General features: G+C 46.3%; 1 protein-coding gene across 1 annotated transcript in view; it reads left to right on the top strand.

The window, feature by feature from the left end:
- IQGAP3 (IQ motif containing GTPase activating protein 3) overlaps positions 1 to 17,124 on the top strand; it is a 63,583-nt gene that overhangs the window by 34,080 nt on the left and 12,379 nt on the right. The window contains exons 19-30 of the mRNA XM_054975664.1: positions 739 to 909; positions 1,667 to 1,750; positions 1,847 to 1,918; positions 3,317 to 3,386; positions 3,475 to 3,683; positions 4,751 to 4,903; positions 6,190 to 6,353; positions 8,405 to 8,629; positions 10,617 to 10,757; positions 12,523 to 12,607; positions 14,245 to 14,477; positions 15,463 to 15,595. Coding sequence (XP_054831639.1) covers positions 739 to 909; positions 1,667 to 1,750; positions 1,847 to 1,918; positions 3,317 to 3,386; positions 3,475 to 3,683; positions 4,751 to 4,903; positions 6,190 to 6,353; positions 8,405 to 8,629; positions 10,617 to 10,757; positions 12,523 to 12,607; positions 14,245 to 14,477; positions 15,463 to 15,595 — 1,740 coding nt within the window. The remainder of the gene's footprint in view (positions 1 to 738; positions 910 to 1,666; positions 1,751 to 1,846; positions 1,919 to 3,316; positions 3,387 to 3,474; positions 3,684 to 4,750; positions 4,904 to 6,189; positions 6,354 to 8,404; positions 8,630 to 10,616; positions 10,758 to 12,522; positions 12,608 to 14,244; positions 14,478 to 15,462; positions 15,596 to 17,124) is intronic.

Below are 17,124 nucleotides of genomic sequence, written 5' to 3'. Positions count from 1 at the left end.
GCCCCCATGAAGTGCTGTTTGTGGAGCAGCAGTTTGTAGTGGCGTTTTGGGCTGCAGCGTGGGAGGGGAGTAAAAAAAAAAATTCTGCCCTCAGAAATGCTCCAGTGGGTTCAAGCCGTAGGATAGAACCCAGTTAACCATAACACCAGCATAAATAGAACAGCAAAGAGAGCCATCAGAAAGCAGAAAGTAAAAAACAAATGAGTAATGATGAATTTGTGATTTTTTTAAAAAGATGTTCCTTGGCAGCAGCAAATGTCCAGAGAAGGATCTGGTGATGGGAAAGGGGAGAGGGCATTCTAAAGTGTGGGTTTGGCGGGGGCAATCACTGAAAAGACCCTGTTCCTTATGGCCTTGCCTCCAAAGGTGGGGGAAAGAGGAAGGACTTGTGAAGCCAAACAGTTCCTCGACAAGATGTTCTCCCTGTCTTGCTTACCTTTGCTTATGCTGCCTCTCCTTTTGCAGTTAGGGGTTTAGAAGGAAAGGAGCAAGAACAAAACCGTTCTTAAATGAGCAATCAAATAAGCTGAGATGGAGGAAAGAGACCAGGTGCCCCCCCCCTATCTCCTGCAACTTCTCTGCCTGGCTCCAGGGGAAGTTACGACCTGGGTTTTTCAGGATTGCTGTTCACATGGTTGCCAACTGATGCCAAGGATCTGAGGTCATGCCCCCTTCCCTTTTTGTGCCCTTGCGTTCAGACCGTTCCTCCTTCTGACTCCACCTGTTTCTTTGCTGCAGTTTGCAATCACCAGAGTGACAGCTGCCCATGACCGAGAACGCCTCTGGAAATCGAACGTGCGGTTGGTCGTTCAGCTGCAGGCCCACATGAGAGGCTTCCTTGTCCGGCAGGACTTTGCAACTCGCTGGCACCTCTTGTCAAAGCAGGTCCCGGCTGCTATTAAAATTCAGGTAGGAGGCAGTTCTCCCCCTGCCCTGCTCACCTTGTCCCGAACTCCGTTTGAATTTTGCCTCAGCCTTGATCTCCTTAGGCGGGGTTGAGGCGGGGTGTTTTTTCCGAGATTCCCATGTGCAGTGTACGGATATTAATGCTGCCCTACCTTATAAGGCTGTTGTGAGGCTGTACAACAAGATAATGCATATGAAGTGCTTTGAACATGCTAAAGTGCTTCATTAATGTAAAGTTTTATGACAAGTCATATTTCAGAGGCAGAGTGCATATTGTGTAGAGAAGATCCAAAGTCTGACTCCACCCTCTCCTCACTTCAGATCTAGAAAAAAAGCTTTCTTGACCTTACAGCCTGTACTTACTAGAACTGGGGAGTCCTGAGTTCAAATTCCCGCTCAGTCCTGAAGCTCTTTGACAGACACTCTTTCTTGACCTAACCTTTGTCACAGGGCAGTCATGAGAATAAAACAGAGGAAAGGAGAAGTGTGCAAGCCATACTCCAGGCAGCCCTGTGACAAAGGTTAGGTCAAGAAAGAGTGTCTGTCAAAAAGCTTCAGGACTGAGCAGAGATTTGAACTCAGGACTCCCCAGTTCTAGTCTGTACAGGCTGTAAGGTCAAGAAAGCCCTTGGAAGAAGGGCGGGATAAAAATGTGGTGATCACTTCAAACTGGAGGAGACCATAAAGGCCAGGCAGACCCCAATGGCCTGACAGGATTTGAACCCGGTTATGCTACGTTTCCTTTGCTCTGTGTTCACAGGCCTATTGGCGTGGATACCAACAGCGGAGGAGCTACCTGGAAAGACGGCAGTATTTGCAGGACAATGTAGATGCGGTAATAAAGGTAGGCCTTCGGGGATTGGATGGAGGTGGATCCCTTGGTATCTCTTGATCCGGTGGCAGAAATACATTCTGCCTTACCCATTCCTGCCTCTTTCAGATACAAGCTTGGGTACGGACGTGGCATGCGCGCAAAAGGTATCTAGAACGGCTGCGCTACTTCAGGAGGAACGTAAGTATTTTTTATGGGTGGAGTGAATCAGGTCAAAGGTTGGGGTGGTCCCGTTTTGAAACCAGATGCTTTTGAGAAACTCGTAAGCAGGGCATGAAGGCAGGAGCCTTCCCCCGTCAATTGCCTCCCAGTCACAGTTATTTTATTTTTAATTTATTTTATTTATTGCATTTCTAGATCGCCCTCCCCGTCAGACAGGCTCAGGGCGGTGTAACAGCATACAATTTGTAACATGCAGTTTTAAAACAATAAAAACATTATAAATAAACATTAAAACACTATTCCATATACAATAAAATTTCTCAATTGGCGGGTATAAATATTAAAAAACAGCATTTTAGGCGCAGGGCTTGGCTCTTACGTCATGCCCTGCGCCACACTTATGAGCTCCTGCATGGGTGGTGGACGGTCTTCAGTGGTATGGCCAGCGAGAGGACAGCCTAGCCCCCACCAAATGCCTGGCGGAACATCTCCATCTTGCAGGCCCAGCGGAAAGATAACAAATCCCACCGGGCCCTAGTTTCCTCAGACAGAGAGTTCCACCAGGTCGGAGCCAGGACCGAAAAGGCCCTGGCTCTGGTAGAGGCCAGACGGACCTCCCTGGGGATAGACCATCTCTGCATGTTGGTTTTTCATTCTGAAAGTATATATCCCGTCTTTCTGTCATTAAAATTACAGACATAGAAGTCCGCAACAATATTAAAGCATTAAAATAACCAAAAGTGATTGTGTTGGCTTTCATGGATCTGTTCTGCTTATAAGCAGTACCTTTTCCTGGTGCAAGGGGCATTCCCCTGTCTTGGGAGAAGGCTCCTTGAACGGGGGAAGCCCTATTGATAGCTAAGCAGACCTTTCGGATTCATCTCATTGTTAAGTAAGCTAAGGATCTACACAAATACAATGCTGGTTTGTAGCCAAGTTTCCAAACACAGCAGTTGTGTAAAACTTTTTCCATTTGCTCCTTAACATGGAGGTTTTGTCCTTAATTGCTATGACTAAAAGGTATCACTGGCTCTAAACTCCATGAATTTATCCGATTCATTTTTGAAAAAGCGATCATATTTTAGAGGCAATAAAAAGAGCATATTAAAGCAGGACTTCCCTTATAAATACATACTTCTTTCATGCAAAATACATCCTTCTTTCCGTATCCTCAAAAAGCATCTTTTAAAACTGAGACCATGCAATATTTAAATCGGCGTTTAAGCTGGTGTATTAATTGTTTAAAATGCCAGAGTAATTTTAGGGGGTGCCTTTATTGACAGCTCCTTATTTGCAATCCAGTTTTCCACCTGGTTCCATGCGACTCCATAATCTGATTATTTTTGCTGTCTAAGGTGTGTTTGAATCTGTCCTGCCTTTTCTGTCATTCTCCCCTTCTTCTGTCTGTCCTGGCAGGTTAAAGCTATAATTAAAATTCAGGCGTTTGTGCGAGCTAATAAGGCACGAGGAGATTACAGGATGCTGGGTAAGTACCAGCATTTTCTACGGTCTTTTGTAGAAAGAGACTTTCTTCTGAAACTGATTGATTTCTTTGTTGGCCTCTTCTTTCCCAGTGCACAGTCGCAACCCGCCCCTCAGCATTGTCCGGCGTTTCGCCCACCTGCTGGAACGGAGCCAGCGTGACTACTGGGAGGAACTGGAGCTGCTGGATCTCCAGGAGAGCGTGGTGAGGGGGATCCGTTCCAACCAGCAGCTCGAGAGCGATCTCAACCTCATGGATATCAAGATTGGATTGTTGGTGAAAAACAGGATTACCCTCCAGGTCAGGTGGATCTGCGGACAGGATGGATCTTGCTGGATAACAAAGGTTTTATTTGGGCAATATTGATCAAGTCTGAAGGTTGTGTGTGCACATTGGGAGCCCCCTGTAGACCTGCGGCGACAGAGACAATCCCCCTAAACAGCTGCACACAAATGGTTCATTGTACAGCAAAGTAAGATAGGATTCCTGTGGCACCTTAAAGACTAAGCAAATTGATTCCAGCCAGGGCTCATTTTGAGGGGGAACACGCAGGAACGCAGGTCACATGTCAGGAGGCCCCACCCATCTGACTCTCGGCCATTTGGGCCCATTTCGGCCTGGATTGGGGCCAAAACAGCCCGGATTGGGCCTCTAACTGGTAGTGGATCACTCTCCCGCTCAGCAGTGGCCCGATCCTGACCATTTTGGGCCCAATTTCGGCCCTGAATGACCAGGATTGGGTCCAAAACAGCCGGGATAGGTGATGTCAGAGGGTGTGGCATATGCAAATCAGTTATGCTAATGAGTTCCTCCAGCTCTTTTTCTACGAAATGACCCCTGATTCCAGCATAAATTGTGAGTCAGAGCTTACATCCTCAGTTGCTTGAAGTGTTCGTCCGCTAGGTAGATGTATTTAGAGCTGGAGACAGCAATCCCATGGAGCCATTTAAAATAGCCCATTCGTCAACTGCTTTTGCCTGCACAAGCAAAGGCATTACCAGGTCTTATTCCTGAGTCTTAGCCCAAGTTTCACTCAACAACCTTCATGAAGACTGGGGATTTGAACCCTGAGTCTCTCACTTGAAGCTGCTTTATACGGAAGCTGACCATCAGGGTCAGTACCGTCTACTCAAACTGGCAATGACTGTCCAGGGTCTCAGGTCAAGGTCTTCCACATCACCTCCTATCTGATCCTTAACGGGAGATGCTGCGGATTAAACCTGGGACCTGCATGCCAAGCCTTTGCTGCACCACCAAGCCACAGCCTCTCCCTATTCCTAGTCTGACACTCAAAACCACTATACCTTTGTGTCTGTGTGAAAGAGAGAGATCTTTACGGATTTTTAATATTTTTCCTACCTTGGCAGGAGGTGGTCTCTCACTGTAAGAAGCTGACCAGGAAGAACAAGGAGCATCTCTCGGATTTGATGGGCCTAAACAAGCAAAAAGGGCTGAAAGCCCTCAGCAAGGAGAAGCGGGAGACCCTGGAGGCATACCAGCACCTCCTCTACCAGCTGCAGGTTAGCTGGCATCTTTCACATACCCACATGCCAGGAAAGTAGCATTGCAAGCCCCCCCATCCCGTGCCATTTGAGGCATTCAGCTTAGGGGGTTGTAGCCACAGGGCAGTTCTACAATCACAACTGTGCAGACTTCCACAAGCAAAGATGCTGTTACCTTGCTCCAGAACTTGCCATCCAGGCAGTCTCTGCTTTCAGGTTGTATGGAGAGATGAGCAACCCTTTATCATGTTTCAGATGCCAGGAGGAAAAGGGAGGGTGAGCTGGATTTAAAAGGAAACTTGGACTCTTCTCTCCCCACAATAAGCAGCTTGCCATATGTAAAGTCAAAAAAGTAGATGTGTTGACCATGAAACTGGTGATTCTCAAATCTTTGGAAGTGGGACTTGCTTCAAAAGTTAATGTTCTTTTGGGGGACCCGCTTGCCAAGGAATTGCATGCACGTTCTCTTCCCAAATTGTAAGCACTTTACCTATTATGGCTCAGCAAGTTCTCTCCTGTTTTCCCTACCTAGTATTCATAAACAGATAGTATTGCCGAGCTTCAGGGTGCATTTCATGGCCGTCTTGAACTTCATGCAGAGCCAAATTCCAATCAGCCATCAAGCTTCTTGTCCCAGCTCAGCCGATTCCTCTTCTTCCCGAGCCTCTTAACACACCTGCCGTAGAGTCATGACCTGCTGTTCTGTCTCAGCTCATCAGCGGTTCTCAGACTCTACCTAATTAATTCAGTTTGCTAGCCTTGGCTTCCCTTTGCATGCAACAATATGGATAGCCTTGGAATTTTTAATTGTATAAAGGGGAGGGATTTGGGCACAATTATTAGATTCTATGGATCCGATCCACTCGTGGCCGTCCCTTCCCAGGCTTCAAAGTTGTGTCCCAAACTAAATTGACACTCTTGCTAGTGGAAAAGCTTTTTACATGAAGAAACAGGCTCCGTGTGCCCACCATTCGCAGAATGGATCCATGGGATCCAATCTAAAGCACATCCAATTCCTGCTGTAACCATTATCTTTCTACGTACACATTGGCTGCTCTGCACAGTCAGCTGTCTTAGCCAACACCCTGGACTCTGTTCTCCATCCCTTCCTTGCAATAAAAGTCGAGCATTCTACGGAGATTCTGGGCTGTTTGGTGAGGTCCAGAGGGGGGCCCTGTTTTTTGTTACCCACCGTGGTACTCGGGCAGGCAGAATGCTTTGTATTTTGCGAGAATGCCAAACAGACTTCAGTGCAGGAACTAGCGCCCGTATCTCTCTCTCTCTTCTCGCTCATGACCTTTTAGACCCACCCGCTGTATTTGGCCAAGCTGATCATGCAGATGCCGCAGAACAAGTCCACCAAGTTCATGGAGTCGGTGGTCTTTACGCTCTTCAATTATGCCTCCAATGCCAGGGAGGCCTATCTCCTGCTCCAGCTCTTCAGAAGCGCCTTGCAGGAAGAGATCAGGTAAGTCTCTGGTTTGCACCTGAAGGCAACAGTGCAATCCTAAACAGTTACTCAAGTCTAAGCCCATTGATTTCAATGAGCCTAGACTGGAGTAACTCTGTTTAGGATTGCACTGTTAGTCCTTTCTCTCCCTCTTGTCCTGCCAAGATTTTTGCTTTTGCTCAGTGTGGTTCTGGCAAAGTGGCAATTTCCCTTTTATAGAAACTCTATTGGTTGGCAACGGGGAGGGAAATAAATTCCAACCCCTTGTGGTTTGTTACAGAAATCCCCATGTTCCATGCGGCAAGATATCGGAGAGTGCACCATGACAGATCATTTAAAAAAATAATTTAACGGTTCTTGCAAACCCAGAGGAGGATGCCCGTTGCGTCTCTGCTGTAGCATAGTGGTTAAGTGGCTGGGCTGCACTTGGTTGGTTCGATTCCCACTCCTGCCATGAGCTCAGCAGATGGCCTTGGGTTAGCCATTCCTCTCAGCCTCAGCATCCCAGCTGTATTGTGGGGGAAATAACAACGCTGACTTTGTTCACCGCTCTGAGTGGGGTCTAGAAGAGTGGTATCTAGTTCCAAAGAGTTTATTGTCTATAGCCGTAGGCCGTCACAATTTACCAAACATCGACTAATAAACAGTTAAATCCATTATCACAGTTTGTAAAGGTTGATTAAAATTAATTAAAACAGTACAATATGCCAAACTATCCCAGGAATCACGAAACAGCCTCATTCAGTACCCCCTTAGATCTTATCTTTTTGGCTGCGAGTGCAAACTGAGAGACTCTGTAGGACACATGCTTATCAGTGTCAGATAACAAAAACACAATCTTCTCTATTTCAGAATACGTGTTTGTGACTGATAGGATTTAGCTCTGGGCACACTGTATAATGGACAATGAAGTGGGTAGTGGGAAAGGTTCTCCACTGTAGGTAATCCACAAATGCAGGTGCGATGTTCCATAGGGATGTGAGAATAACGCCCTGCCAAAAGAGTTGTTTGCATCATCTTAAAGTGCAGAGCAGTGAAGGACACTCTGAGGTTATAATGAGAAATACTGCCTAGGTAGGGAGATCTTAAATGGTCAAATTTGATTAGTTTATACCAAGGAGCTGCCTTAGATTTTAATATTGATAGCCGATCCATCACTGCATCTGACCTGTAGATCCTAGAAGAGTGGTATATAAGCACAGTTATCATAATTCTTTGCTCTAACCTTGACTCTTTCCAGGCCTCCGGTTGGGGGCAAGCGATTCTGTTGCATTGAGAACAATTGGTATATTCAGGGCTTTTTTTCTGGGAAAAGAGGTGGTGGAACTCAGTGGTGGAACTCAGGACCGCACAATGACGTCACTTTGGGTCAGCTGGAACAAGGGGGGAGTTTTTTAAAGTTTAAATTGCCCTCGGCGAAAATGATCACATGGCCGGTGGCCCCTCCCCCTGATCTCCAGACAGAGGGGAGTTTAGATTGCCCTCTGCGCTGCTGGGCTATCTAAACTCCCCTCTGTCTGGAGATCAGGGGGTGGGGCCACCAGCCATGTGACCATTTTTAAGAGGTGCTGGAACTCCGTTCCACCGTGTTCCTGCTGAAAAAAAGCCCTGGGTATATTCAATAACCTCCGCTGCAGTGTAATCTGCTTGTTGTATCTCTGAACAAATCAGTGCTCCGAAGCCTTGTATCCTGCTAGTCAGGGGGCAAAACCAGATCTGAGATGTTTCTATATTGGGGAGGTGGTATTGTACGGAGAACAGGTAATTACTCTTTTACATCATCTGAAATTTTAATTTGGGGGGGGGAATGTGCTATTTTACATAATTACTTAATGAATCTGACAGCATGTATGTTGGTCTACTGCAATGTACTTATCCCACAGTGCTCATGTTACTCTTTAAGATATCCCAAGATTACTTTGCTGAGTGTAAAACTCGTAATATTTGAAATGGCTGCCTGCTATAGTTTGTATCACCCAAACCCACTGGATTTGGGTTCAAGCCCTGCAGATCTGGGCCCTCTTGTATCTCATTGTGTCTCAGCTGCACCTCTTGTGTCCACTTTCCAGGTTAAAAGTCGATCGAATCCAGGACATCCTAACAGGGAATCCAACGGTGATCCGCTTGGTGGTCAGCTTTTATCGGAACGCCCGTGGGCAGAATGCCTTACGCCAAATCCTGGCGGGGCCCGTGCAAGAGGTTCTGCAGAACAAAACCCTCAGCATCCGCACCAGCCCCGTGGAGATCTACAAAGGCTGGATCAACCAAATGGAGTCTCAGAGCGGGCAAAAAAGGTCAGGGGGGATTTGTTGCTTTTGTTTTTGATGAACTTTTAGTTCACTTTATAAAAACAAAAGGGTGAGGCAACTCTTTGTTAACAAAGTCAATGTCAGGTCTATGGAATGCTGGATACTCTGATTTCATCTCCCACCCCTTGCAGCAAGAAATCCAAGGTCTCTTGAGTCAAAGCTTATTTATTGAGAGAATATATATTCAAAAAGTACAAGTGTCCATAGGTTATCCAAAGGCTAAAATAAGCTTCTGGCTGTACACAGATCCTTTGTTGAGAATGACATGTTAAGTGCTTGCTACACTTAATGACATGTTAAGTGCTTTAGGGCAGCCCCCCACCCTCGGTGTCTGCCCAGTTAGTACAGAAGGTGGGAAAACGAAAGGAGTTGTCTCAAGGTCGCTGTGGTGAGCCATCCCAGATAAGGCTGTCTCGGGAACCAAGTTGCTCCTGTGAACATAAACAGTACTGGAAAAATACATCAGGCAAGCAATATGGAAGAACTGTGGGGTAACAGACCTGACAGTTAATATACTTTGTCCCAGCTGAAATTTAAAAAATCTGTGTGTGTTGGGGGGAGGGGGTCAAGAAAGAGGTTTCTCCTATCTTGCCAAAGCCCTCCAGGTTCGTGTAATGAGAGCCATTTTTAGCTGAGTGTCAAACTTGGACCAGGGAGACTAGTTTGAACCCCGCACCACCATGGAGCTCACTAGATGACCCCGAGTCCCTTAATCTCTTTCAGTTTTGACCTACCTCACAGGATTGTTGTGAGGTGAATATTAGGATAACCAGATTGATGGTTTATCCACACTGAGTTCATTGGAGGAAGGTTGGGTGGGAAAGAAATGTGAGAAATGATGTTAGAAATGAACGGATAAGAAAGGAACGACTATAACTGTCTACACTCCCTCCCTTTGTTTTTAATTTATGAACTGGATGTGGTGTTTGCTCTGTATACTGGCTCTGATCATGTATTTTTGTCTTTTAATTAAAAAAAGAAATGGGAGGAATGAACGGTGAAGGGGGAAGGAAATGGTTAGTTGAGTTCAGTGCGTAAATATTGTATCTAAAAGGGCAAGAGAATAATCCAACCAGCATAGGAAATTGAAATATCCCCTCAGTCGGTAGCCATGACAATAGCTATCCTGTGTGCAAAGGCCTGCTTCGATTAAGGGCCTTCATGAGTATGGAGTGGGGGATGTGAAGAGAAGAAGAAAACAGGCCCTGGTTTGAAAGAGCTGCCCACAAGAGACAGGAGATGGAGAGAAGCTGAAGATGAGGCCCAGAGGAGGAGCCGTTTTTGTTCCGAAGCCTTATACAATCACTTGCGGCCGTCAGGAAGGCGAACCCAAAGTAAGGTTGCCAGCTGGGCAGGAAAAAAGGCGTCCCGTCCCTTTAATAGAGTTTTAATGGAAATGGACAGTTGGGGCTTTTTATGGCCTGAAGTTAAGTAACTTCACCCTTTATAGATCAAGCAGATAATTAAAGGGACAGCTAGAGGGACTAGTTTAGAAGTTGGCAACCATAACCCCAGGGAATTCAGCTCGCTTCTAATAAATCACATCTCTTGTGGCCCCTTTAAAGGCAGCTAATACTGCCCATTTGTTGAGCACGGTTTTTATTTAATGCCTTTTTAATCTACGCTCTCAACTCCAGGTTCTCAAGCCAGTTTTTATCAGGCCAGAGTTCTGCGCATGTCTCTTAAAGAGGAAAGTCTTCTCTTGCTTTTTCAAAGCAATAAGGCTGAGGACAAGGCAGGGGCTGACTCCGAAAAGGCTCTGCTATGTCACTGGGCTGCTTTGGGAAAGCCTGTGTCAGGAAGGGGGCCAGTCCCATCAGGAGAGCTCATTGGGCTGAAAATCCAAACTGCCGTCATCCCTATAGCAGACCAGTTGAGATGGGGAGAGGAGAGTCTTTGGAAAGAGAGGCAATTGCAATTTTTTTCTGGTTTGGAGAGCGCCCAGAATGTGTTTCTGTTTGTCTCCCCACAGCACCCTCCCATATGACGTTAGCCCTGAGCAAGCCCTCGGCCACCCTGAGGTGCAGAGAAGGTTGGACATCTCCATCCGCAATCTCCTGGCAGTGACAGACAAGTTCCTGTCAGCCATCATGACGTCTGTGGACAGCATTCCGTACGTTATCGTCAGCATTGTTTATTTTTATACTATTTGATGTTGGATCGTTGATGATGATAGACTAGATCCTACCACTCCAGTGAACTCCTCTACTTGAAGCCAGCTGGGTGACCTTGGGCTAGTCACAGTTCTCTGGAGCTCTCTCAGCCCCACCCACCTCACAGGGTGCTTTGTTGTGGGGATAATAATGGCATACTTTGTAAACCGCTCTGAGTGGGCATTAAGTTGTCCTGAAGGGTGGTATATAAATTGAATGTTGTTGTTATAATATTATGATGATAAAGTTTGGAGGCTTCCTCCAACTCAAACGGCCCATCTGTTGGAGGAAGGCTTCTCGGAGGGGATGGCTGGATCTCCCTGTCACAACCCCTTCTGACCAGCCCAGTGACTGTACCTCAGGGGGCTCTGAGGCCAGAGGGATCGGGAAGGCCTAATATCACAGAGGCACCTGCCAACTATGCTTCAGCAGCACCAGAGGCCAAACTGCCAGAGTCTACCAGGGAGAAGTTGCCACCAGCCCCTGAGGGAGCCCCTCTGGACCCGCTCCTAGGCCATAAGAGTGGCATCAGCAAAAAGCTAGGACCAAGGTAGCACAAAGGAGACCAAGCGCCAGGCTGCTAGTCTATGCTCCCAGCCTGGAGTTTCAAACTAACGGGAATTGCTTATTTGTTTACACCGTTCAACTGCCAACATGAGAGACAATGCGGGTTTATGCAGGCTAGCAAAGCTATTTATTTATTTAGTTTGTTCATTTTTTACTCGGCCCTCCTTCAAAATGCTCAGGGCAACGTTCATCGTTTTGTGTGCCTCCACTTTATCCTCACAACATTAGGAAGAACTTCCTGACAGTTAGAGCAGTCCCTCAATGGAACAGGCTTCCTCAGGAGGCGGTGGGCTCTCCTATTTTGGAGGTTTTTAAGCAGAGGCTAGATGGCCATATGACAGCAATGCTGATTCTGTGAGCCTGGGCAGATCGTGAAGGGGAGGGCAGAAGGGGCTGCATCAGTGCTTGGTTTTTGTGGCCCGGGTGGTGCCGATCACCACCTTGGGGTCGGGTGGCGGTTTTCCACAGGCTGGTTTGGCTAGCGATCCTGGAGGTGTTTTGCCATCTTCTGTCCATGGAGCGGGGTCACTGGAGCAGTCGGGGTGGTGGTGATGGTATTTGTGAATTTCCTGCATTTTGCAGGGGGTTGGACTAGATGACCCTAGAGGTCTCTTCCAACCCTATGATTCTAACAGCCCTGTGGAAAAAAGCTTAGCGTTGCCAACTGCCTGGAGGAAAAAAATGGCCTGTTCCTTTAATGGAGCTTAATGGGGATATGATTTACCTCCATGCCATGAAAAGTTTTGGCTGCCCATTTCCACACCTTAGGCCTCTATTAAAAGGACAGGACATTTTTTTCTTCAGGTGATTGGCAATTCTAGGCAGGCTAAGTTGAGAGAGGGTGACTGGCCCAGAGTCATCCAGTGAGCTTTGAGTGGCTGTTTGAACCTGTGTCTTCCAGATCCTATTCCAGTACTCTAACCACTATACATACAATACTGGCTTTCAGGGCAGGAAGCTAACGGGAAGGCAGTATTTGGATTCAGGTCATTTGACAAAATTCATCCCATTCTCTCTGTAGTTTTCAGGCCTCAAAACTTGCATTGGTGAAGAGGTGTCTTTTTTAAAAAAAACCTGCTTTCTTCCTCTCCCCACTCACACTTTGAATATATGCTAATCTTGACTTTGCTGCTTGATCATTTTCTTTCTTCTTGTTAGTTATGGGATGCGCTACATTGCCAAAGTCTTGAAGATGTCTTTAACTGAGAAGTTTCCAAATGCTTCTGAGGAGGAGATCTACAAGGTCTGTGCGTTGTCTGTAACTCTTAAAATAACTCTTAAATGCTGCAGGGTTTGTTGCTAACTAGTGATTAGAGACTGCTGAGAATGAATTCAGGAAGGCGGAGAGGCACAGTGAAAACTGAGGTCTTGACAATGGGCTGAGCAACTGGTGAAAACAATGTTGGCAAAATGAGGCAAGAAATTCAAGCCCCCCACCCCCTCTAAAATAATTAGGGTTGCCAGCAGGCCTGGAGAGAAACGTCTTGTCCCTTTAGCAGAGGTTTAATGTGTGGAACTGGGCAGTTGGAACTTGTCATGGCATGAAGGTAAATATCACTTCGTAAATAACAGCCAAGAGCCCCGTGGCGCAGAGTGGTAAGCTGCAGTACTGAAGCCCAAGCTCTTCTCACAACCTGAGTTCGATCCTGGCGGAAGCTGTGTTCAATTAGCCAGCTCAAGGTTGACTCAGCCTTCCATCCTTCCAAGGTTAGTAAAACGAGTACCGAGTTTCCTGGGGGTAAAGTGTAGATGACTGGGGAAGGCAATGGCAAACCACCCCGTAACAAAAGTCTGCCAAGAAAACATCGTGATGCAGCATCTCCCTATGGGTCAGTAATGACTCGGTGCTTGCACAAGAGATTACCTTTACCTAAATGACATCCTATTCAGCCTCTGTTAAAGGGACAGGACTCTTCTCCAGGCCTGTTGGCAGCCCAAATTATAATGTTTGATGAAATCATTGATAATTTCACTCTCTAATTGCTCCCAAAATCTGTTGACTGAGGTAGCACTTCTGTCTCCCTGAGAGCAGAGCTGCCCTTGGAGTGGAAGAATCTTAAGACCCTGGCTAATAGGAACGTTTGAGAGGAGCCACAACTTTTTGTTTTTCGGCCACCTTATGTCTTCAAGGGTCCAGTCTACACACACAGAAGACTGTTCCACTGTGAGCCATGGGTGGGTAGAGTGGCAGATCTGAATACTGCATTTTTGGCAGGGGAAATTCCTCCATATAGAAAATGAACATCTTGGGGAGATGCTGAACTAGAACATCTTCCATTTTATGTGCATAGATCCACATCTCTCTTTGTCAGATGTATGCATCTGCCCCTTTAATAGAGGCATGCATGCATCTGATGAAGAGAGCTGTGGCTCTCGAAAGCTTACGCTACAATAAAGTGGGTTAGTCTTAAAGGTGCTACTGGTATCCTTACCATTTTATGTGCATGGACCATTAATGGTGTGATTCCCTCCCCCCCCCCCCGCCCCGCCGCCAGCAATTTGAAGTGGTACAAACTGGCAACAACTTGCTCACAGTATTTGCTGTTTTTGTGTAACTGTTTTGTTTCTGTCAGATCTCCTAGATCAATATTGGGGGCAAAACATTCATCAGGGGACCACTTGTCAATTTCTAATGAATTGTCCGGTACCTGCAGGCTGGTAGAATTCTTACAAATAATGCTCGCCTTGGTGGCCCTTGGTTTGATCCACAGTAAAAAGCATCATCTTAAGAAAATGTGTCTGCCCCATGTTGTTATGCTTTAAGTATTAAGAAAACCTCCAGCATGAATTCATAGTCTTCAGAGGACTCTAAAGACTCTAGTAAAGAAACAACAACATGGCAATCTATGTAAGACTGAAATCACTCCATCTCTATCTTAGGTTGTCGGGAACCTGCTGTACTACCGTTTCATGAATCCTGCGGTGGTAGCTCCAGATGGTTTTGATGTTGTTGATGTTTCCGCGGGGGTAGCACTCCATCCCGACCATAGGCGCAACTTGGGCTCCATCGCCAAGATCTTGCAACATGCCGCAGCTCACCAGATGTTTGAAGGGGAAAACAGCCATCTCAGGGTGGTAAACCAGTACCTGGAGGAAACGCACCATAAATTCAGGTTGGCCTCGAGATCCACTAAGAGAGATCATGTGAAGCTGTCTTATACTTTCACGCCACTGGTCTGTCAAGGTCAGGATTGTCTACTCTGATTGACAGAAGCTCTCTGGGGTTTCGGGCAGAGGTCTTGCCCATCACACCCGTGCTCCTTTTAGCTGGAGAGGTCACGGATCGAACTTGGAACTTCCTGCGTACAGAGCAGATGTTCTACCACTGAGCCACACACCCTTCCCAACATCTTATCCAGTCTCTTAGTGTGAGGCAAGGCTGTCTTTGACCAGGAACTGTCCTTTCCATCCTTGGAATGAGGTTTTAGAAATCCAGTCCATGGGGTACAGGACTGCAAGTGTGCCATAATTCTGAAGGGGGGGGAATCAAAAAAGGTGTCTTGGGTGATAAATTCAGCCTTCTTGAGAATGCTAGTACCTAAAAGTCTGGGTTTATCAAGTTCTAAAAAAAACTCACCTCGCTCCGTCCCTCATGACCGCTAAAATGGGTTTGGCAATCAGTCTTTCCGCACACATTGGATAATGCACTTCCAATCCTCTTTATAGATCATTGGAACGGATTTTTTTGTGTGTGGAACAAAAAATCCACCTCAAACGATTGATAAAGTGCATTGAAAGTGCATTATCCAACGTGTGCGGAATCAGCCTGTGTGGGAAATGCTTGGTGCATCTCAGAAGCCAAATGGCTAGTTGAGAGAAATGTCCTGGTTGTTTCTGGCAATTTAGAATCTCTTCTAGGGAAGCAGGTCAGAATGTGCTCCTTGAAGCCAAAAAAGTCCATTAAAATGTTTATGGGCTAGTAGTTTTGGGGGGACTGAATGGGCATGGTTTTGTTAAATGGACAGCACCACAGATTGTGTGTGTGTAAGAATTCCATGGTGCTCAACAAACCATAGGAAGGACTGCAGACTTTGGGAGTGTGTGTGTGTTTGTGAACTGTTCCACTTCCTTCAATGTGTTTTATTTTGTACCTTTCAGAAAATTCATCACTGCTGCTTGTTTAGTACCTGAACCAGAGGAAAGGTTTAATGTAGACAAGTACTCCGATATGGTGATGATCACCAAACCAGTGGTCTACATAACGGTCGGGGAACTAATTAAGACACACAAGGTGAGAATGCACAAAATGAGCCTGGTTGAAGATCTGTCTGGTTTACGACAGCTTGTGTGTGTTTCATGGGTCTGCAGTAAGATAGCAGGCTCTGTTGAAAGAAAGTTTGGCACCCTGAGAATCTTAGAGTAAATTACGCAGACTCAAGTAAGAGTTCATACTCCTCCCCTTCTCTGTTTGCCATATGACCCTCTGGAGTCATCACCATTCTGAAAAACATCAAAATTATTTTCAAAATGGAATCATAAACTATGCAAAATGAAGTCATTTTCTGGAAATGCATTTCATGCAGATTTCCAGTCTAAACGATACAACTTCAGTTTTGTGAACCATAAATATTGTGCGCTAAATCTTATGTGCAGTATGAGCAGAGCTGCAGTCTTCTAGACCCCTTGAAACTTGTGCTCCTGTGAGTCAGTGAACTCCTCAGGAACATTTATGGGTGTTGAAGAAGGGGAGTTCATTGAGCGGGAGGAATTTGCAAAAACTGCTTCCAGCAGCTAAAATGCCTACCACAATCAGAAGGGCCACTCAAAACCCACCCTTGTATTCCCTGAATGACTTATTTATTTATTGTATTTGATTTATTCCCTGCCCTCACTGCAAACAGGCTCAGGGCGGCTTGTAACATAAAATATACATTAAAACATCATAAAAATATAAAACTAATTTAACAAACTAAATCCAGGCACCTCTACCAGTACATGGCTACTATAAAACTACCATAAAAACCACGGGCACAGCCATAATACTGGCCTAGGGCAGTCGCAGGTGGGGCGTTGGCGGTCAGGGAAGGGAACGATTTGCTGGCTCTCAGCCAAAGGCCCAGCAGAACATCTGCATTCTGCAGGCCCTGCGGAACTGTAACAGTACCTGCAGGGCCTGGATCTCCAATGGGAGTGTTCCACCAGGGTGAAGCCAGGGCTGAAAAGGCCTTGGCCCTGGTCAATGCCAGACAAATGTCCCTTGGGCCCGGGACCACCAAGAGCTGCTAATCCGTGGAGTGCAAGGGAACATAATGGGAGAGGCGGTCCACAAGTATGCAGGTCCCAGTCCCTAAAGAGCTTTAAACACTAAAACCAGCACCTTGAACTGGATCTGGTACGCGACTGGGAGCCAGTGCAGCTGTCACAACACAGGATGGATGTGCGCCCTAAATGACATCCCAGTAAGGACATGTGATAGGGATTGACAGGTGTGTTAGTGGAAGTTCATGAACATGGGAGACAGGACTATGTGCTTTCTAAATAGCAGTCGTCCCTTTGGTTGTTGCAGTTAGTTGCCACTGCATGACCTATTCTGTAATCATCTCTGTCCTTGAACACTTTGTCACTAGCAGTCCCCTTTCTTTGTTGTCTAACTCATTACAAATGTGGCTATCATTTTCCTGCTGCCATTTTTTATTCTCTTTCTTCGATTTCTAATTTGTCAGCTGTTATTGGCTTGAGCGGTGTGTTATCTTGCAGTCGAAACACACGAGATGAAATACCTAGGTTCAACTCGTGTTCTCTTACCTAAAGGTTTGTCGG

Source organism: Eublepharis macularius, chromosome 1 (genome assembly GCF_028583425.1).
Source record: "Eublepharis macularius isolate TG4126 chromosome 1, MPM_Emac_v1.0, whole genome shotgun sequence".
Lineage (NCBI taxonomy): Eukaryota > Metazoa > Chordata > Lepidosauria > Squamata > Eublepharidae > Eublepharis > Eublepharis macularius.
Note: the sequence above shows the minus strand (reverse complement) of the source record. Positions and strands in the feature narration are given on the sequence as shown.